We start from the raw sequence: 18021 nt of genomic DNA, 5'->3' as shown, positions 1-18021 counted from the left end.
TGAGAAGTGAAACCATCCGAGCGGAAGATAAACAAACAAGCAAAAGGAAACACATTTGCTGAAGTAAAATGGGAATAGAGCCGACTAGAAAGCGGAACAAGGAGACAATGCGAACAGCAACCTGACACTGAACAGGAACTTAACAGATTCACGCAGAGAGAAAACTTTCGCCCTTTTCTTTATGTGTTTGTAGAAGACTTTGTTAACTTCTCATAGCTTAGACAGTATGAAACATTGGAAAATGTGGCCAATGTTTGCTTTGTGCATATTCCAACAGTTTGCAGCTTTATTTGCCTGCCTCAGCCCACATAGTTCAACATCACAAGCTGGCTGCTGGTTATCGCTTCATGTCCCCTTGGTGGAGTTAAAACCCCCACCCCCCTTTAACACTGCCGTCACCCCTAAAAAAGAGGAAAAAACTCCTCCCTCTGTGTTCAAACCCCCATCTGACCTCGCTTCTTCTCCTCCCCTGAGGAGAGAGCCACCTTCAGCCCCTCTCCCTGAGCGCATGTTAGACGTCCTGTGAGCCCGGGGAGGAGGGACGCGGCCGTCGCTGCTCCGAGACAGAAGCGGAATGAGAGAGACAGAGATCGAAGCAGCGGTGGACTGAGGAGAGGCAGATCCAGAGGGAAGAGAGAGGCAGCGGGCTGGATGGGCGGGCGCGGGGACGGCGCACGGCGTCGCGAAGGAGGCGTAGACGCATAAGCAGCAGAGTCGAAGAGAGTTGGTCTACGTTGGCAGATTGAGGGAGACAGGGAGAGGAGCAGGAGGGATCACCGTGCAGAAGCGAGAGACGCCGCGTTCTGGATGTAAACTTTCTCCTCCGCGGGGATCAGCTGCAGAGCAGGAGGAGAGCGTGCTGGTGGATTACCATGCGTGTCCTCTGAGCGCACCAGGATGCTGCATCTCCATCAGGGTAAGGAGCGCACTGTCAGCGGCACGCACGGTCCGGCCAAACTGCCCGGTTTGAAACTGTCGTGTTAGGAGAGCACACGCTTCTCATTCTGCAGGAGGGGACATATTTCATATGGGATCATCTCTATTAGCCATTTTTTTCTTTTCTTTTTTTTGGGGGGGTGGGGGGGGGTCCTTGTGTGTCCTGTTGCAACAGCATGGGGTCGGGTTAAACTACTTTGCTTCTGATTGATAGCAGAAGGAAACAGATCTCTTTAAGAAAGATAATCAGTCATTGCAATGGGCTTGTAATCTGCAGGAATGCACGTTTCCTGTCCTTTTGCTTCTTTTGTTTTGGTTGGACTCTCTGAGGCAGATTAAGTTTTTCAATCCGTCCCACTAATCCCATAGTGAAACGACCGCAGCTGAGCCGGGTGTGGATACTGGTAAATGGTCGCAAAGGTGGATTATAGCCTTTATGTCACTCTTCAGCTGGTTCTTCCCTCAGAGTCGGCTGGATGGGATGCTCTCAGGGAGCACACCAAGGATAGGAGAGGGATTCTGGACACCGTCTTGATATTTTTGGCTGACTGTGTTATCTCTAAAAACAGAACTGTGAGGGAGTGTAGGAATAAGGGCATGGGAGAATATGGGAGGCATCCTGACTCCCAGGCTGGTGTTGACAACACGCCAGACAGAAATGCCATTCTGTGTCATTTCGTTGAGATGGAGTTGGGTTGTTTCAGGGTTTTTTTTTTTTCCGGTCCTTGCAAACTTGTGCTTCCCATTACAAGAGCACAAATTAGTAACTACCATTTATGGGATGCCCATACTTGTCATTTATAAACGTTATCCTTACTTCCAGGAAGATGTTTTTTTATTTATTGTTTTTTTTTTTTTTACTAGTGTTGGTTTTGTTGTAACTGGCAAACCACAGATATCAAATGAAAAGAAAAACAAATGAGGCATTAAGTTGCTAATAGTAGTGAACTGTGAACATCAATTGTTAGTGGAAACTAACATCCACTTCTAATATTAGGTTAGGTTAGGTTACAGCTAGTGTTAATAGTACCTTGTAGGCATTTCAAAGCAGTCAACTGCCATTGCTAGGATAACGCATCAAATATTGCTATAGTAACAAAATGTCATCTGCTGGTAATTGCTGTTAATAGCTATTGCCATTTGCTGCTAACAACCATTGCCAATAGCAACTAAAAACCTTTGCTAATAATAGCTAACAGCCATTACTAATAACCGCCATTGCTAATAATAACCAAAAGTCAATGTCATTCAGAAATATGAGGTTGCTGGGGGGAAAAAGCACTCCTACATCTCCTCGCTATCTGTTTTACACTGTGGCATTCTCAATATAACCACCACCCTACCACCAATATTTTGAGCGTCTTGACAAATGATGCTACTTGACTGCCATGGTAGTTACGCTTCATGTGAATAACAGATATGTACAACTATTACTGAAACAGCACACCTGATCCTCAATCACCACAACACCTACCTGATAATAATACTATGTAATCTTGCACTACAATTTGGAGATTTATGTGGGAAACTAAGAGTAAAAGTTATGGTGTCACTTACTAATAATTGTTTTGCTATTGTGGCAAGGGGGTGGGGGTGGGGGGTAACTGATCCTTTAGTATTTAGGGTTTCCTTAGATAGGAAACTTTTGTCTTGATGATTTGATTGAATTAGACTTTGTGAAGTGCCTTTAGATGGCGTGTTGTAAATTGGCGGGATATAAATAATCCGATTTGAATTAAATTTAGTTAAACACCTAACGTCACAGAAAATTAACATATCCAGTCATGATGGAGCACGACACTTTAAATTCCTTCCCACTTATGTCATTATAAACACACATTAATCAGACTCAGAGCACATCAAAACAAATACAAACTTCCACCAAATCACCATCATCTCCTCAAGTTTAGACTCACATAAAGTGTTTTTTAAAATGCCAGCGTATATGGCATCGTGATGGCAACAGTCATTGCCAGCAGCAGCTGGCAAATAGTGAAAATAATTGCTATCAAGTATTGCTAATTGTAGCTATCTGCTTTGACCAAAAGCAGCTAATATTTATTGCTACTGGCAGCTAACGATAGCTAATGCCTATTGTTGATTTAACAAGGCATTAAAGAATGTTCATAACTCTAACAGTCAATTAAAATGATAATTTTTTTACTTCTTTTTATACGAGATCACAGTGAGTGAAATTGTGTCTTTCCCAATCTATGGTTTATTTAGAAAAACAAAAAACAAAAAAACTTCTGACATAGCTATCTGATAATAAACTTGATTCCAAACTGTTCCAAATCATCCTCTTCTGTGATATCAAAAAGTTATTCACTTAAAAAACAGTGTTTGTATTAGACTATTTTATTCTGTATTGTCTGGTATATCACAAATTTGTAATGTGTCTCGTGTTCAAACTTACTGCAGATTCTGACGTTAGGTTTCAAAATCGAGAATCTATTGAAGCATCTTTAATGGAAATTGTTGTTCAAACTCAGTGTATGGAATTGTATTGTTACTTTCCATACACCGTAAACGGCCACTGCATGCACGTTTTGCCGTAGCAGTTTATAGCCTTTATTTGGATCAGAGCAGCAGAACGTAAATATCACCCTGCCACCAGGGCAGATGTGTTGGAAGGTTGGGCAGTTTGAGCCTGCAGCTCTCTGAAACCTACCTGGGGATTACTGAATAAGAGGATTGCCAAGTGAAGGGATTTGATTTTATAGAATTAAAACTGTAATTCTCTCTATCCCAACCATGCAGACCTGTAGCCGTTTGTACACGGAAATTTTTGTCATATAAAAAAACGACTGCGTGCAACAGCATTGGCTCCCAAAATTTGGGTCAAGACCAAACCACTTTTCATGTAAATATAAAGACGTGAGAACTTCTGCCTCTTTAGTCCACTATTTCAGACTGTTCCTGCAGTCTTTATTGGCAGTACTCAGGCAGTGATTGTCATCAGCATTGAAGGGAACCCAGATTAAGGCAACCCTAACCCATCATGCATGCTATTGTATTCTTTTCCACCCCTCTAACTCCTGTCCATCACTTTGCCTCTCACTCCTTCATATCCGATTTTCCCAACTTTTCCTCCTCCCCTTTTGGCCTTCTCCCAGTATGTGGCGTTCCATATTTGGTGACCCTCACCCTGCATGTTGGGTCCAGGTCAAACAGAATTATTAAGGAATGTTCCCTTGTTCAATAGCTGGCCCAGTAGGCCCCAGCATGGGAGCACTTCCCGTTCATTGACAGCTAGAGGACTTCAGTTCTGCACTGAGAAGGGAGGGGGGGGGGGACTCCTTCCAGACAACTTTCCCATATATAATTCCTACTGTCTCTGCTGTGTTCATTTGCACTGTGGAGCCATAAGCTAGTTTAATGATGTGTACGTGTGAAGCAAATCTCAGGATCTCACCACGCCAAGCCTTGTTGAGACACTTTGCTGCTGTGACTGCAGGCCATCCAGCTCAATTAAGGTTCTTGAATGCATTCCTCCCTCTCCCCTGCATTTATCTCGGCCCGACTAACTGCTTGTGGGATCTCCAAAGGCAGCCCCAGGTTTCGCTAAGCTCTCTGTTTTTTTTTTGCAAATGCAGCATCTGAAGACAAAAGCCCGATAAAAAAATTGCCAGACTGTTTTTTTTTTTTTTAAATCAGATAAAGAGACAGAAACAATTATCATCCAGATACAGTATGTCATGCTTTGTGTTTCCCTGGATGTTCACAAATTGAAAAAGCATTCAAAAAAGAAGAGAAGAAACCACCTTGTGAGTGTTTTCTTTGTCTCCTGTTAGTTGAATTTAGAGTAATGTCACTCAGCAAAGATGTAAAGTTTAATGGTGCAACACAGTTTATAACCCATAAAAGGCTTTTATTTGCTAGCTATCAATGGCTTATTTTAAGCACTGACTGTTTTGCCTGGAGACAAAGCATTGCCCAGACACCCTCGCTGAATGTTGAGTCATGGCATCATTAGAGTGTTTTTGTGGTTTCTAAACTTCCCCAGTGTTTTCATAAGATGCTCTTGGACTTATTTTTGCATTTAAAGAACCTGTTTTCCTGTCAAAATCGGAGTGACATATGGTTTTGTTTCAAATCGGAGAGCACTTTGAGTGTCAGACTTTTCCTTTCTTGTTCTGAACGCTTTTGTCGATGTGTCCCATGGCGTTCCAGCTCTTGGAAAAAAAAATAATCCCCAAACTGGATTTGTTTTTTAGGTCATATACTCACATGCCAGCAGTTTACAAGATAATATGCTGCTGCCCTTGTTTTAGTACACACAAACTTCCTGTTGACACACTTTCACTCTTGCATGCAAGTTTTTTAGCGATCCCTCTTGTTTCGGATTACCTCTCCTGCTGCGGTGAGGCTGTCAGCAGAGTGAGCCGTTTACGAGGTTGGAAAGAGGGTCAATGTTGTGTTCAAGCTTTGCGCGAGGCCGGGAATGTCAACAAACCTCAGCTCCTCACTATATTAGCTGTAAATCTTTAGATAATAGTTGGAGAAACCCGTAGGCCGGAATTCAGTGGCTTGAGGTGTTGGCGCAGCTGGAAAGGAAATGGATAGAGGGGCTGATGGAGAAGCTCACCTTTTGAGCTGTAAAACTCTTTTCCAAACACCTCTTATGTTGTGTTTAAGGTCCTCTGGTGACAGGGTGAATTACAGCGAGAGTAGGGACTTTTAACTGCTGGATTACCAGCATGCCAGAGTAGCCAGAACTCTACGGCAACTGAAATAACATGGCAGAGAGAATTCCTTAGACTTTATCTCTCCATCAACGCTCAACTGCCTGCAAGAATGTTGACATTTTGTTATCAGAGGGAAAGGAAGAACCTTTTACGGTACATCTAAATCAAGTGATGCTACTGAAACTGACCTCTTTGAACCCACCACACAAACGTACTGGTATGGCTAACAATAAACGTTAAAGAGCTTTGGGCCAACTGCTTCTGTTTACTGTACCTTTGTCTGTATTGTGTGTGAAGCAGCCATTTGTCTCTCTCTGCAAACGGTCACACTTTTGGCTTTTGAAAATATTGCAGCTCCTGCACAGCCTGCATGAGTCAGCAGAGCCTTGGAGTACTGTGGTATGGTAGTAAATGTGTGTTTCTGTTCCCCAGTTACCTCAGTGTAACTACCGTAATGGAGTCTAATCTAGAACAATAGCTGGGATATGTTGGGATAATAATGCTGGGTATTATTTCAATTTATATCTGGGACCAATCTTGACATATTCAGACATACCTGCGGTGAAGATGTGCCACAGTTGACAACAACAAACCACAATGTACTAAAACTCACCCAAGTACACTGACATAAAACTCAGTTCAGGTTTATTTAACTCTCGGAGCATCAAACTCAATGTTTTGTTAATGTGTCTGAGCTTTGTTCTGGTTTAAATCCATACAAAGAAATTGAATCACATTTAGCATCATACAACAATGTAACACACCTCAAAAATGATGGAAAAAAAACTCAGTCAGGTGTAAACTGTAAATATTCCTCTGTTTTTGTCACACATGGATGTAAATGAGCATCAGTCTGTGTGCTTGGAAGCATTTAATGCATGTAAATCATTCTCACTAAGATTAAAATGGTGTCAGATCAGATAATGAATTCCTAACAAGTCAGGTGTGCTGATTCATAAGGTGGACACAATCATACGTGTTCATAAATAGCTGTGTAACATTGCTAGTTATTGCGGAACCGTGGCAGCGATGATCCTGCTGGAGGACTTTGCCGATGGAAGAATGTGGAGGGAGCTTGTGTTCAGAGATCCTACCGACCAGATGGCACATGATGATGAGTGACTTCTTTAGCTGGTGTAGATTGTCCAGGGCAGTTACTTTTAATCCTCCCTGCAGCGTTACTGACGGAAAGTAGGAAGAACCGTGCGTCTCTGGTGCCGCATCGAGTTCTACCTAGGCTTTGTTCTTTGCAACCGGAGCTTTGAACGACAGTCCCATACAGCTGAGCTGTGCCCTGCCAGCTGTATGCGACAGCCTCATCCATATGTTGTTTGGATACATGAAAGTCCCCTAAACTCTCACTCTCATTTGCAGCAAGGAGACAATTTCAGGATGTAATCAGAGCTCTTAACTGCACTCATATTGCTATTAGGACACCATCTATAAATTAATTTGCTTTTGTGATTAAAAATAATTCTCATATAATATTTATGCAACCTGTGTGTGATGTATAAATATGTCTCACAAATGTAGTGGTACCCTGGCCTGCTTAACTCAGGATTGCGCTATACTATCATAATAATTCTAATTATTCCCATTATTATAGTTGTGCTGGGAACACAAAAAGGGAAGGCTCCATGCGCGGTGGCTAACTTAAATTGTGTAGACAGCCTCTTTCTGACAGCGCTGTTGCCATCAGTATTTTTGACACGTGATGGAACCCTACTGGGTTTTTATATTGATTTGCATAATGCATTTAGGGGCGGGACAGGGTGGCCCAAGATACACCTGCAGGTGCAATACTTTTCCACAGAATAGGATATGTAAAGAAAAGGTGTGTGATGACACGTCTGCACACGGTTTTATGCATCTGACGTTTTTTGTGCGCTACACATTTCAAAATTTCTCACCACCGCCAACTTCTAGTATGAAAGCTGCACACGCTTTCATACATGAGGCCCCAGAGAACCATACAGTTATAGACAGTAAAAATGAGGCACTGTTGCAAATTTGCTTACTGCTTTCAAGATTGATTTGAAAGCTGTTTGAAAAGCACCACCTCGGTTTTTCTTAAACAGGCTCCAAATTTAGTACTTTATGTTCATAGGGGGCAGTCTGAAAACTTGTTCATGTAATAAATGGTGCTAGTGTTAGTTGCTTAGGGGCGGCTCGTTACCATTGTGACTGCCAACGGCATGTAATCCAAAACATACCCAGAGAAAAGAGCAATCAACAAATAACCTTACTGCAAGCAACGTGTTTAAAACTGTTAGCCAACAAGAGGTAAGATGACTTTACCCTCCATTTAAGGCGACACAGTCACCTTAACCATGCTGAATAGCCCTATAAATGTTTTTTCGACAGTGGTGTACACCAGTACTTGATGTGTTGAACTGGAACATTGGTACAAATAGAGACAATGGTGCTATTTAGGCAAATTTTGAAGCGTATTCTTGTGCATGAATCTCAACTTCACTAAAGGCCTGCTGGTAGGGGCAATTGGCAACAATGCTTTGATAGGTATTATCAGAGGTCGTGATCAGATTTGCCTTTGTTCAATTCATATATCAGATTGAAGCATGTGACAAATGCATGAATTGATTTCGTATTGGATAAACTAATAGCAATGGTTGGAACAAATCTGTTTCATCCTGAAATAATAAATAAAAATGGAAATAAGAGCCAATTTTATTTATGTATTTATTGCAACAGATGCTGGTAAATACCACTGTGATATCTATTGCAGGAATGAAAAGAGACATAGCGTCAAGTCGGTAATCTGTCTGAAGAAAGCAAAGCGATTCTTTGGTGTGTTTTAAAGAACCGGCTCTGGTCTAGCTCTCAAACCTCTTTGAAGTGGCCTTACACTGATTAGGCATTGCCTCCAAGACCACACTGGCTCCAATTGTCCACATGAAACTCACAATAATAAGTGTTTCCCACAGATTATTTAGCTGGCATTAACCTAATGCACTTCTTATGACCTGTGTGCTGGCCCTCATTTGGGAAGCCGCTCGATAATTAAATAAACGTTGGATCCAAATCTGAGATTTTCCTGATCTATTAGGTGTTAAGCATTGCCGTTCAGTAGCGATTGCTTTGAGAAGCCAAATTGTGTAAGAACATCTAAAACCCTTTCATTCAAACTGATAGAAGTGTGCTTCTTGTATAAATGTTGTCTCTTCTTGAATGTGACACGTTGAAAGGTACTGAAGTAAGACGTTCCCACTGGCTCACCTTAAGCGTGGCGTTTTGGCTCCTCTTCAAACATCTTCGCCTCCAGACATGACTCGGCGTCACATCTCGGGAGCAGCTTCTCCTCCAGGCATGCAGCTGCCTTTTTGTACAAATGCAGCGATGGAAGCGTTTGTGTTCCATTTGATCGCTCCCCTCTCGAAAACGCGGGTGAACGAAGGGTAATTGTGGTCCAGAGAGCTCTCGCACTTCACTTTAAAGTCAATTATGTGTTATTGTCTGGGACAACACACAACCCAAACAAGACCTGTTGGAATGTGAGTACATGGCTTTGGGGGTTGAGGGTGGTGGCTTCCTCCCTCTGTTTTCATATCTGTGCAGCTTTAGAGCTCAGAGTCATCTCTCTTTAATGACCTGGACATGAAAGATTTATAGTTGTGTGCCTGCAAGTATTCGCAGGTCTTTTGCCACTGTGTTTGCACGTGTGCGATCATCCGTGCGGCCCTCGTGTGATCGCCTTGCCTTCAGCTTTGCTATTAGGTAAGCCGCCTCAGACACACCGGCCGGAGGTGGGAGTGGCGGCGCATGGTGCAGAGGCCATTTTTAAAGCCCGTCCGCTCGTTCTGGAAAGGAATGTGTCTGGGGCGTGGAGACAATCGAGGTCAGACCCTGTTAGGAGAGAGAGACGAGACACGTAGGGAGACAGACAGACAGTAAGGCAAGGGGTAATCCTCGCTCAGCGCAGGCATTCCTGCAAGTCTCAGAGGATTCCTCATGAGGGATTTCTGCTGCTTCAGACGTTTGCCCTGATGTAGTATTTGACCTACTAAACAGTGCTTTTTTTTTCTTGCAACCATCATTCTCTTGGAGTCTTCTTGCAAAACCTTGTGAACAAACCACAACAAATGTGCCCTGGCTAATGAAACCATGTAGCCACGAGATGCTTGTAAGGACTCTGATGTTCTCAAACTCAAAGCGCTCAGCATCTTGTTGACTTTGGGGGAAACTATTTATCTGATCGTGATTATGTCGGCTTGTACAACTGCATTTGGCAGCAAACAAGTCCAAGCATAACTCCCGCTATCAAGTTGTGTTAAGTTAGACCCTGTAGCTGTTGTTTGCAAGACATGCAAGCATCCAAATGAAAAGGACTTGGCTAAGAAATTGCTTGTTTCCCCATCATTCATGAAAAACATGCTGGTAATTATAAGTGTTTGTTTTAACAAAGAAAAGCATTATTTTGGCACATGGCAGCCTGAGAAGGCTGAGTTTCTTTGTTTGCTCACAGCAGAACCTCATCAGATTTCACCTCGTCAATAATTGATGCTCTGCCGCGGTGAGGCAAGGCTCGCTCAGCCTGGACCCGGCTGACTGGCTGAGTCTGTGTGTGGGTGTGGGTTTAAGGTGCTGACATGTGGCTTCTGTCTTGCCGCTGGCCCTGCGATGCAGACGGGGCCCGCTGCAGGAGGCGGGAGGTCAGGAACCAGCTGTGCGCTCAGGTCAGGGCGCTGCTCGGCACCTTCCATGGTGCTCTTCTGTGATTAATTGGACCTGCCTAATGCATTGAGCCTGACTGAATGGTCACAGATGTGTAAAGGCCCAAGCCTGTATATTTGCAACGCAGATGAAAGTCTTCACACTGATGGCTGAAGCTGGTTCTTGCATCCTGAGTGTTTTAACTCTGCTTTTCTGTTAGGCTGAGTGGATGTTATAACATATCAAAGGCCTGACTAGACCCTTTGTCCCACGCTGGGCACTGGGTTGAAGGTTTGGATTTGTGCAGAGGGGTTACGTAACATGGCTACAGGAGGATTAGGGACGGGAATGACTAGTCCAGACCTAAACTGTAACCTCCGATCTGGCTGGCCTCTCTGAGCCGTAGGGATCGCGTGCACATCAGACCTCTCGGCCCCGCAGGAGTGCAGACACTAATACATAAATGCATGGTAGCTCTGCTCGCAGCCAAACACGCAAGCATTCCTTTTGGCCACTCTGTGTACAGCTTCCCCTTTGAACGACTGAAAAGCGGTTTGTTCATGCCAGCACAAATAACTCCTGCAGGGAAAACGCAGAAGCAAAATGTGGAGTTTCATGTGTTAATAGCATTCCAAGCAGAAAGCAGATTATGATAAGATGGTATGTGTATATATATATATATATATATATATATATATATATATATATATATATATATATATATATATATATATCAGATATAGCACATTTTTCGTCTTTAGTTGTGTGCTTAGCAGCAAATAATATATGAATTAAAAACGTGGTAACACGATCAAATGTCTGTCTCCAACAATGCAGTCGAAGAAGATCACAGGTCCAACATGTCAGCTCAAGTTTGCGAACACTTCCCATGTTCCCATCATTGATCCTCCCTGTAACCCTGATGGATCGTGTCGTTGCATGCTGAAAAAGCAAACAGCGTCAATGTGAGCATCGGGGGAGAAAAAAACAGAAGTAGGGTTTGCACACTGAGCAGAAAGAATGTGCAGAGGAAACAGGGTTCATGCGCTGTGAATGCTCTGAGGCGGGTGTCCTGTTTGCTTGGCTCTGTGTTTGGTGTCTTATCTCAAAGAGGGGGGCATGTTTTGCGTCGTTTGATTCATGCAAGAAAGGAGTGGACATTGTTTTCCCAAGGTGTTCAGGAGATTCTTCCAGCTGATAAAGGCTCTTCCCTGGGATGCTCTTCTTGTACCGGTATTGTGTCGGTTTGAGCTCCTGAGGTTTGGCTGTTGGAATGTCTGCTATCTCTGAAACAACTGGAAGTTCTCATCAACTGGCCCCTTTACATCTGTTTGTCCGTCCATCCATCTCTCCTCTTCTCTTTCTGTCCGCCTTATATCGCTCAGTGGGCAAGAGTTTCAGTCAAAGGTAGAGTGGGCGATTTTTCTGGAAATTTCAGTAAGAAAGGCCCTTTTTGAATCTTACCTGCTCTTCCACTCCTTTGGGGGATCATGTGAAAAGAATCTCCCAGATCCACTCTGGTCTTATTTCTTTCTACTGAGGCCTTTCCTCCTCATCTCATAAACTTGTAATACAGTTTGCTTCTTGCGATGCTCAGCCATTTTCAAAGTATACGGTGAAAGCAGTGGAGCTACAATAAACGGCTAACACCGAAGCTAACTAGATACATAAACAAAAGAAGTGTGCATGCGCAGCCAGCAAGGGGAGACTAACAAGGGACATACACGCATATGGGTGTTACGTGAGCACGTCAGAATGATTGCAATGTGGGACAGCCAATAGATAAGGTGATACCCCTGGAACTCGAGAGACAGAGGGGGGCGTAGGCAGGATGAGACATGAAAGTATCTGATTGGTTCTTTCCATTTGGACCGAATGGCAAGATTGGTCAGAGTTTGGACAGGCCTGCAGCTTTCACAGAGCTCTAATTTCTAACCTCCTTTTTCTGAATACATAATGTATTGACTACTGTCAGGATGGAAGGACCATTTCACCCTGTATAACAAAAATAGTGTTTCTGAACAAGACCAACTACCAACTACAGCTTTAAATTTATAAAAGTCCAACTTTTTATCCAAAACCTTCACATGGGATAAACGTTAAAAAAGCAAGCATTATTCATACATTTAACCAAAACGTTAGGTTGTGAATTCTGATGACCAAAATTGTTGTCCTGGATGTTCACTTGTCTCCCACCCTCAGACTAATTGTAGCCCATTTTTGCTAAGGAACAAGGGTGACCGGACCTGGTTTTCTTGTCAGAACAGATGCCTTTTTTTTTTTTTTTTACATCAGGTGAGGCCTCCCTGATGTCAGATGAGTCCAGATTCTTGGGAATTGTTCAAGATCTGCATTTCTGCTGCTGCTGATTTGCCATTTACAAGAATCGTTGGAAACACCAAATAAATGACTGCAGTTTCAAGTAATGCACATATTTTCCCAGGCGTTTGGGACTAAAACTTTCTGAAAAAACTATTTAATGTACAACGTTTTTAGTTTAACCCTTTAAATCAAAGACTATACACAAACAAATGAGACCAAAGTTATACTAAACCAAAATTATCCCCCGTTATGACTCATTAAGTTACTTTGTCCATACGATCCAGCCATTTTAGGTGACATTCATGATAGTATGTAGAGTTTATAATGTCTGATATCAACCCCTAACATAACATACCAAAGTTCAGCCTTCGACGATAGAGATGACTCAAGATAAACCTCTCGATGTAACAGCCTTCGTGTTGCTCCGTCTAGCTATTTTGGGGCTGGTTTACACAGCTGGTATAAATTCACAAAGTGAGTAATTAGCCCAAATGAGGGATTGAAATATACATGACATATTCAAAGTAAATTTGTAGACAACAGAGGATTATTTGCCTCCACATGCTCGAATATCATTCCCCTCTGGCAAGTTGGATGTCACCAGTTAAGCATTTTCCACCGGGGTTCTGTTTTGACTACTGCTGGTGCCAATTACTATAATTATGTTTAATGCAGAATGTCAAACTGCTCTATATTTGTCGATGATTTTCTCGGCGGCGCAGTTGGCTCTTGCTCGGCTGCTCCTGAAACATGCCTGCTCATAAGTGGGCTGAAATTTAACCCCTTACAGGGCCGACGCTCAGCCATAACACAGACTGGAGGAATGCCAGGCGTGCTCCTGTTTTAACAAAACAGTATCTGCTGTGAGAAGTCCCAGACACGCTGTGTTTTGATTCTTCTTCTTAAGGCCCTGTGATGATGCCTACGGTATGGGGTAATAGGAAGGGACACATTGTGGAGTGGGAGCACGAGCGGATGAGTCAATCAGGTGTGTTCACAGGTATAAACGGTTCTAGGTAAGCAACACTGTCACACACCCATTTAGCCCAGCTTCCTCCTCACCGCCACTACATGCTTTTGCACAACTGTCATGCCCGGCTCGACTTCGCCTGACAATGTTCCCATTAGAGGGAACGAGGCTGTCAGCTTTACCTCTGCTGCCTCTAAATCCGGGAGTACTGGGAATCTGTAGCTCATTTTTTCAGCCCAGACGTTGGACTCATCCGTCAACTAAACATCTGGGGGGGGGGTTCCCGATTGGTAAGCCACCCCTAAACAATGATGTCTTGTTATTAAAGGAGGCCACGACGTTAGTCATGAGCTATCATGTGGGTTGGGGGAGGTTGGTGAGGTTTTCTGGGTGTCTGGTCTGGTGGGGGAAAAAAATGAAAAATGTGCAGGTGACTGTGATTACTTGTGTCTGTCTGCTGGATGAACTGCTATATTTGGTCCGGTATTAGACCAAGAATTATATTTGTGTCTGCATTAACAAAAGCTGTTTTAATTCTACATTTTTGATATTTTTTGTGGTTCATGCCGGGGGTATTCATTTATTCTTGTCCTTTTATTATTATTCACAGCTGACTCTAGCCTCAGAAATATTTAAAGTTTGACTTAGCTTAGCACATAAATCTTTTTCAAATACTGCTCATAAATGAAAATATCCTTAAGATTTCATTGACTGGTTGGATGTCAGTTTTAGAGCAGCATCGTGTAAATTAGTTTCATTTGAGATATATTAAATTATTTTTCAGGTCAATATATAGCACGTGGATGCTTCATGCGGTCTGCGCTGAATGGGTCATGTGACCTAGAGTGCCACATTAGATCACATGACCCATTCTAGGTTTTTGCAGATATGACACGTACCTAATCACTTAGCTAATTTGGTTCTCTGGTGTAGGATTTAATCTAGAGGGTGAGTGCTGCCTTGTCTTTCCGTATAACTCCATGACTACTCAATCTGCTGATCCAAAGTGGTCTGCTATCAGATTCCAAAACACAGAGAGAAACTGTTTAATTGTGTGAGAGTGCAGTGTTGCCAGTTGCCTTCCGGGGCACTTAACCTGGAAATCACAAGCCTAGCGCCCCTAGTGGCTAAAAGTTTTGCATGGCTTCTATAACGACCTTTAGACACATTTTGACTTCTCTCGATGTCTTCAGAAAGTTGTCTTGTTAACAGGCAAAAGAAGAAACATGTCTGTTCTACATTGCTCTGTACTGTGAATGAGCTGTTGCTTAATAGTGTAGAATGAAAACGTGGACTTGTTGACAGTGTTCCGAAGTGCCTGATTCACAGTGTAGAATGAAAACCTATGTTAGGAGCAACCTCATTCGCAATATAGAATGAAAATGTATAGATGTATTTTAAAGGTTAATAATTGGTAATATTCACTTTGTAGAATGAAAGCATATGGTTATCTTTCTAGGTTAGTCATCTCATTCACAAAGTAAAATAAAATGTAAAGCAGATCACGTCAACACATTAGGAAATATTTCTCTTTGCCCATATGCTTTTCAGTAAGTGATCAGAACACTGGTTCTCTTCAGCTTCAGATAATAAACTCAGTGGACTTCTTTATGTATCAAAATTCTGCAATATTTAGCAACGCACTTTGGTCATGATAGCTCGCTGCTAGAGAAGATGTTATTGATCCCCCGTCTCTTCTGTTCTTTCCCCACAAATAAGGATAAAAGCACTTCCCGAATGACAAGCTTGTCTTGGAGCAGTACTTCACTTGTGATCCCTCAGGAAGATTTGTGTGTAAATGTGTGTGTATGTGGGGGGATGGGGGGTGGGGGCTCTATAACAAGGTGCTTTATTATCCCCACTAGTTTGCCAAGATTTATCCCATTAATGTCTGGAATGCCCTCACGTGGGAAAAGGATTGGATGCAAACACAGTCGACGGCTTTGTCCCGCCTGGTTTAGGAGTGCGTATTTGTGGGGTGGTTTGGGGAGGGGTGGGGGTGGGGGGTGGATGGGCGCTGGGGGTTGTGAGTTAGTGTGTAAAGTCTGGTTGAGGATGCCCTGCTTTTTGTTTCCTCTAGGCTATTTCTATCTGGGCAGAACTGGAAGCTCTGTTTTGTGTAGCGAGTGGGACAAATGTGTCTCTCTTGTGTGTATGTGGGTTGATTTATCCCCAGGATTGTGTAGTTTTGGCTGTTTGGTGGGTGGACCATGAAAAGTGATCTTAAGTATCAGGTATCCAGACAAACTGAGTGACATAATTTGAAAAGATGCCTTTTTTCCTGATTTGTATGCAAGCAGCTGCCCCGGTGCTCAGAAATGATCACATGCTGACGCGGCCTTATTTTCTGTCATTTGTTTAGGGAAAAGCTGGCTGTGGCTCGCCTGCAGAGGGAAGTCGCACGGAGCAAGAGTGAAGGAACAATGGTAAAGTAGATCCTCTTTCCTATAATCCTTTTTCAATGACGGTTGGCATTTTTTCTGGGATTTATCTAAACCATGGAATGATTGTACAACATATTTCAGTGTTTTCAAAAACAAGAAATCACTGTGTATTTTCTCTAAATGACACAAAGTTAAAATCAGACATATGCCTGAATATATAAACACACCCAAGCTGATATTTGGTTCGGTGTTCCTTTGCAAGTTGCATCTCAACAACACTATTTGGAGCCATCAAGAAGGCTCTGGCAGGATATTAGGCCACTCTTTGTGACTGGTTAGTTTCCTGGCACTGACCTGGCTTTCAATGAATTTTTATGTGAGCCTGCCTAAACCAGTTAAAACCTAGTTTTGGTGTGTGTTTAGGATGATGCGTCTAAGTTTCACCTATCCACCTCAAATCAGTTCAACTCCCAGACTAATTTCAAATCCAACACCTTTAAACTGAACTGAATTTTGCAGCTCCCCACATGTACAAGCCAAAGACTCAGCTGTTTGGTCACATTGATGAGATTGTACCATCAAGCTTGGTGGTGGCAACATCATGTCATGGGACTCTTTCATTACCGATGGTAACTAAGCATTGAACAAAATGGGTGGAATAACAAAGAAATAGTACTGTATTGTTGAACTTAAAGGGGAAAGCTACAACTTTAAGTCCACATGGCCAGTAGGTGGTGGACTTGTTCCAACCTTCAGTTGTACTCCATGCCAGTCGGCTGGCAGGTCCTTTGGTTAGCATCAGCAAACATTTAACTTACCTGTCCAAAAGGAAAGTGCCAACTTTTGTGTTCCTTATGGTTGGAACAAACGCTCAAAAGCTTCACCGATGGTCACCCTCGTTTTGTTTCTTTCTTGGCCTGCTTGAACCTGAGGAATGTAACACAGAAAATAAGCCATTTCTCAGCGCTATCATGGAACTACTATGATCTGGCAACGCCTGATCTCCATCTCACGTGACTTCAACCTACTATTCATATTGGTCCTATTTTGTTGATGTTGGCATCATAACTAGAAATAAATATTTATATATTTTAGACCCATCAAAATTCATAAAACAATGATTTATATATCATATATTTATTTTTGAGTAAAATTTATACTTTTAGTCTGTGCCACTCTAAATGTTCTCAACCCTATAGTTTGAGGAATAGCCTTAAAAGATACCCTAAACCTAACTCAGAAAATCAAACTATTTAAATAAACGCTGCCAATTATGCCGAGAAAACCTAAAAATAGCCAGACGGGACCACACCAGAAGCTCTTTTATCGATACAAAACCCAAAGTTAATGGCCGTGTTTGGTGTATGCAAACTTATGACCAGAAATGTATCTATGCAAGAAGTTCTGCAAAACACATATACTGCACAAATTAGATCAAAACTTAAATTACATTCGGTTTTATTTGTGTTATAGATTATATTGTTCAAATATCTGAAAAAAAAATGCTCAAGCTGCTGGCTGTTAGCAAAAACTCATAAAGGTTTAGGTACTGATTATGTTGTTGCTTTCTCCTCTCTTTAAGAAAGTACATTAAAGCAGAAAGTGGAGATCAGAAGATAGAGATAGGTGCTTATCTTCCCCCTGCTTTCTTTTTTTTGTCTGTCTGAGCAGCATGTGTTTTCTTTAAGGCAGGTCAGAAAGTGGAAAGTTGAAGCATGTGATGAACCAGAGCTCAGCTGATCCCCAGAGCTGATGCTCCCACCGCAGGCTCAGCTGTTTGGCTTCACCCCGGTGACGCCTCTGATTCTCCTTATGGCAATAGGCCTTCAGCAACAGCATACACACATGCTTTTCAGATTCTCCCTTATCCCTGGAGCTGAAGATACTTGTTTTCTCTTCACTCCTCGCCCTGTTGTTGAGGAGGTCAAAGCATGAGGTCGGATACTCATGAGGTTTTTGCCCGAGGAGCCTTCAGATTCTGCCGTTCATGCTTGAGTTAAGAGCTGTACCAGACAATGCATCTCGTGTTCAGACATAATTACATACACTC

The 18021-nt window shown here is 42.6% G+C and overlaps 1 protein-coding gene across 4 annotated transcripts in view; it reads left to right on the top strand.

Annotated features, from left to right (window-relative positions):
* LOC105931048 (nck-associated protein 5) overlaps window positions 1–18021 on the top strand; it is a 178808-nt gene that overhangs the window by 82109 nt on the left and 78678 nt on the right. For 3 of the 4 annotated variants that reach the window (XM_036128107.1, XM_036128111.1, XM_036128112.1), the window contains one exon: window positions 15950–16013. In XM_036128107.1, the coding sequence (XP_035984000.1) occupies window positions 15950–16013 (64 nt within the window). Of the gene's footprint in view, window positions 1–535; window positions 917–15949; window positions 16014–18021 lie in introns of those variants that run through there. The other variant, XM_036128108.1, reaches the window with a different exon arrangement.

Source organism: Fundulus heteroclitus, chromosome 24 (genome assembly GCF_011125445.2).
Source record: "Fundulus heteroclitus isolate FHET01 chromosome 24, MU-UCD_Fhet_4.1, whole genome shotgun sequence".
In the NCBI taxonomy this organism is placed as follows: Eukaryota; Metazoa; Chordata; class Actinopteri; order Cyprinodontiformes; family Fundulidae; genus Fundulus; species Fundulus heteroclitus.
Note: the sequence above shows the minus strand (reverse complement) of the source record. Positions and strands in the feature narration are given on the sequence as shown.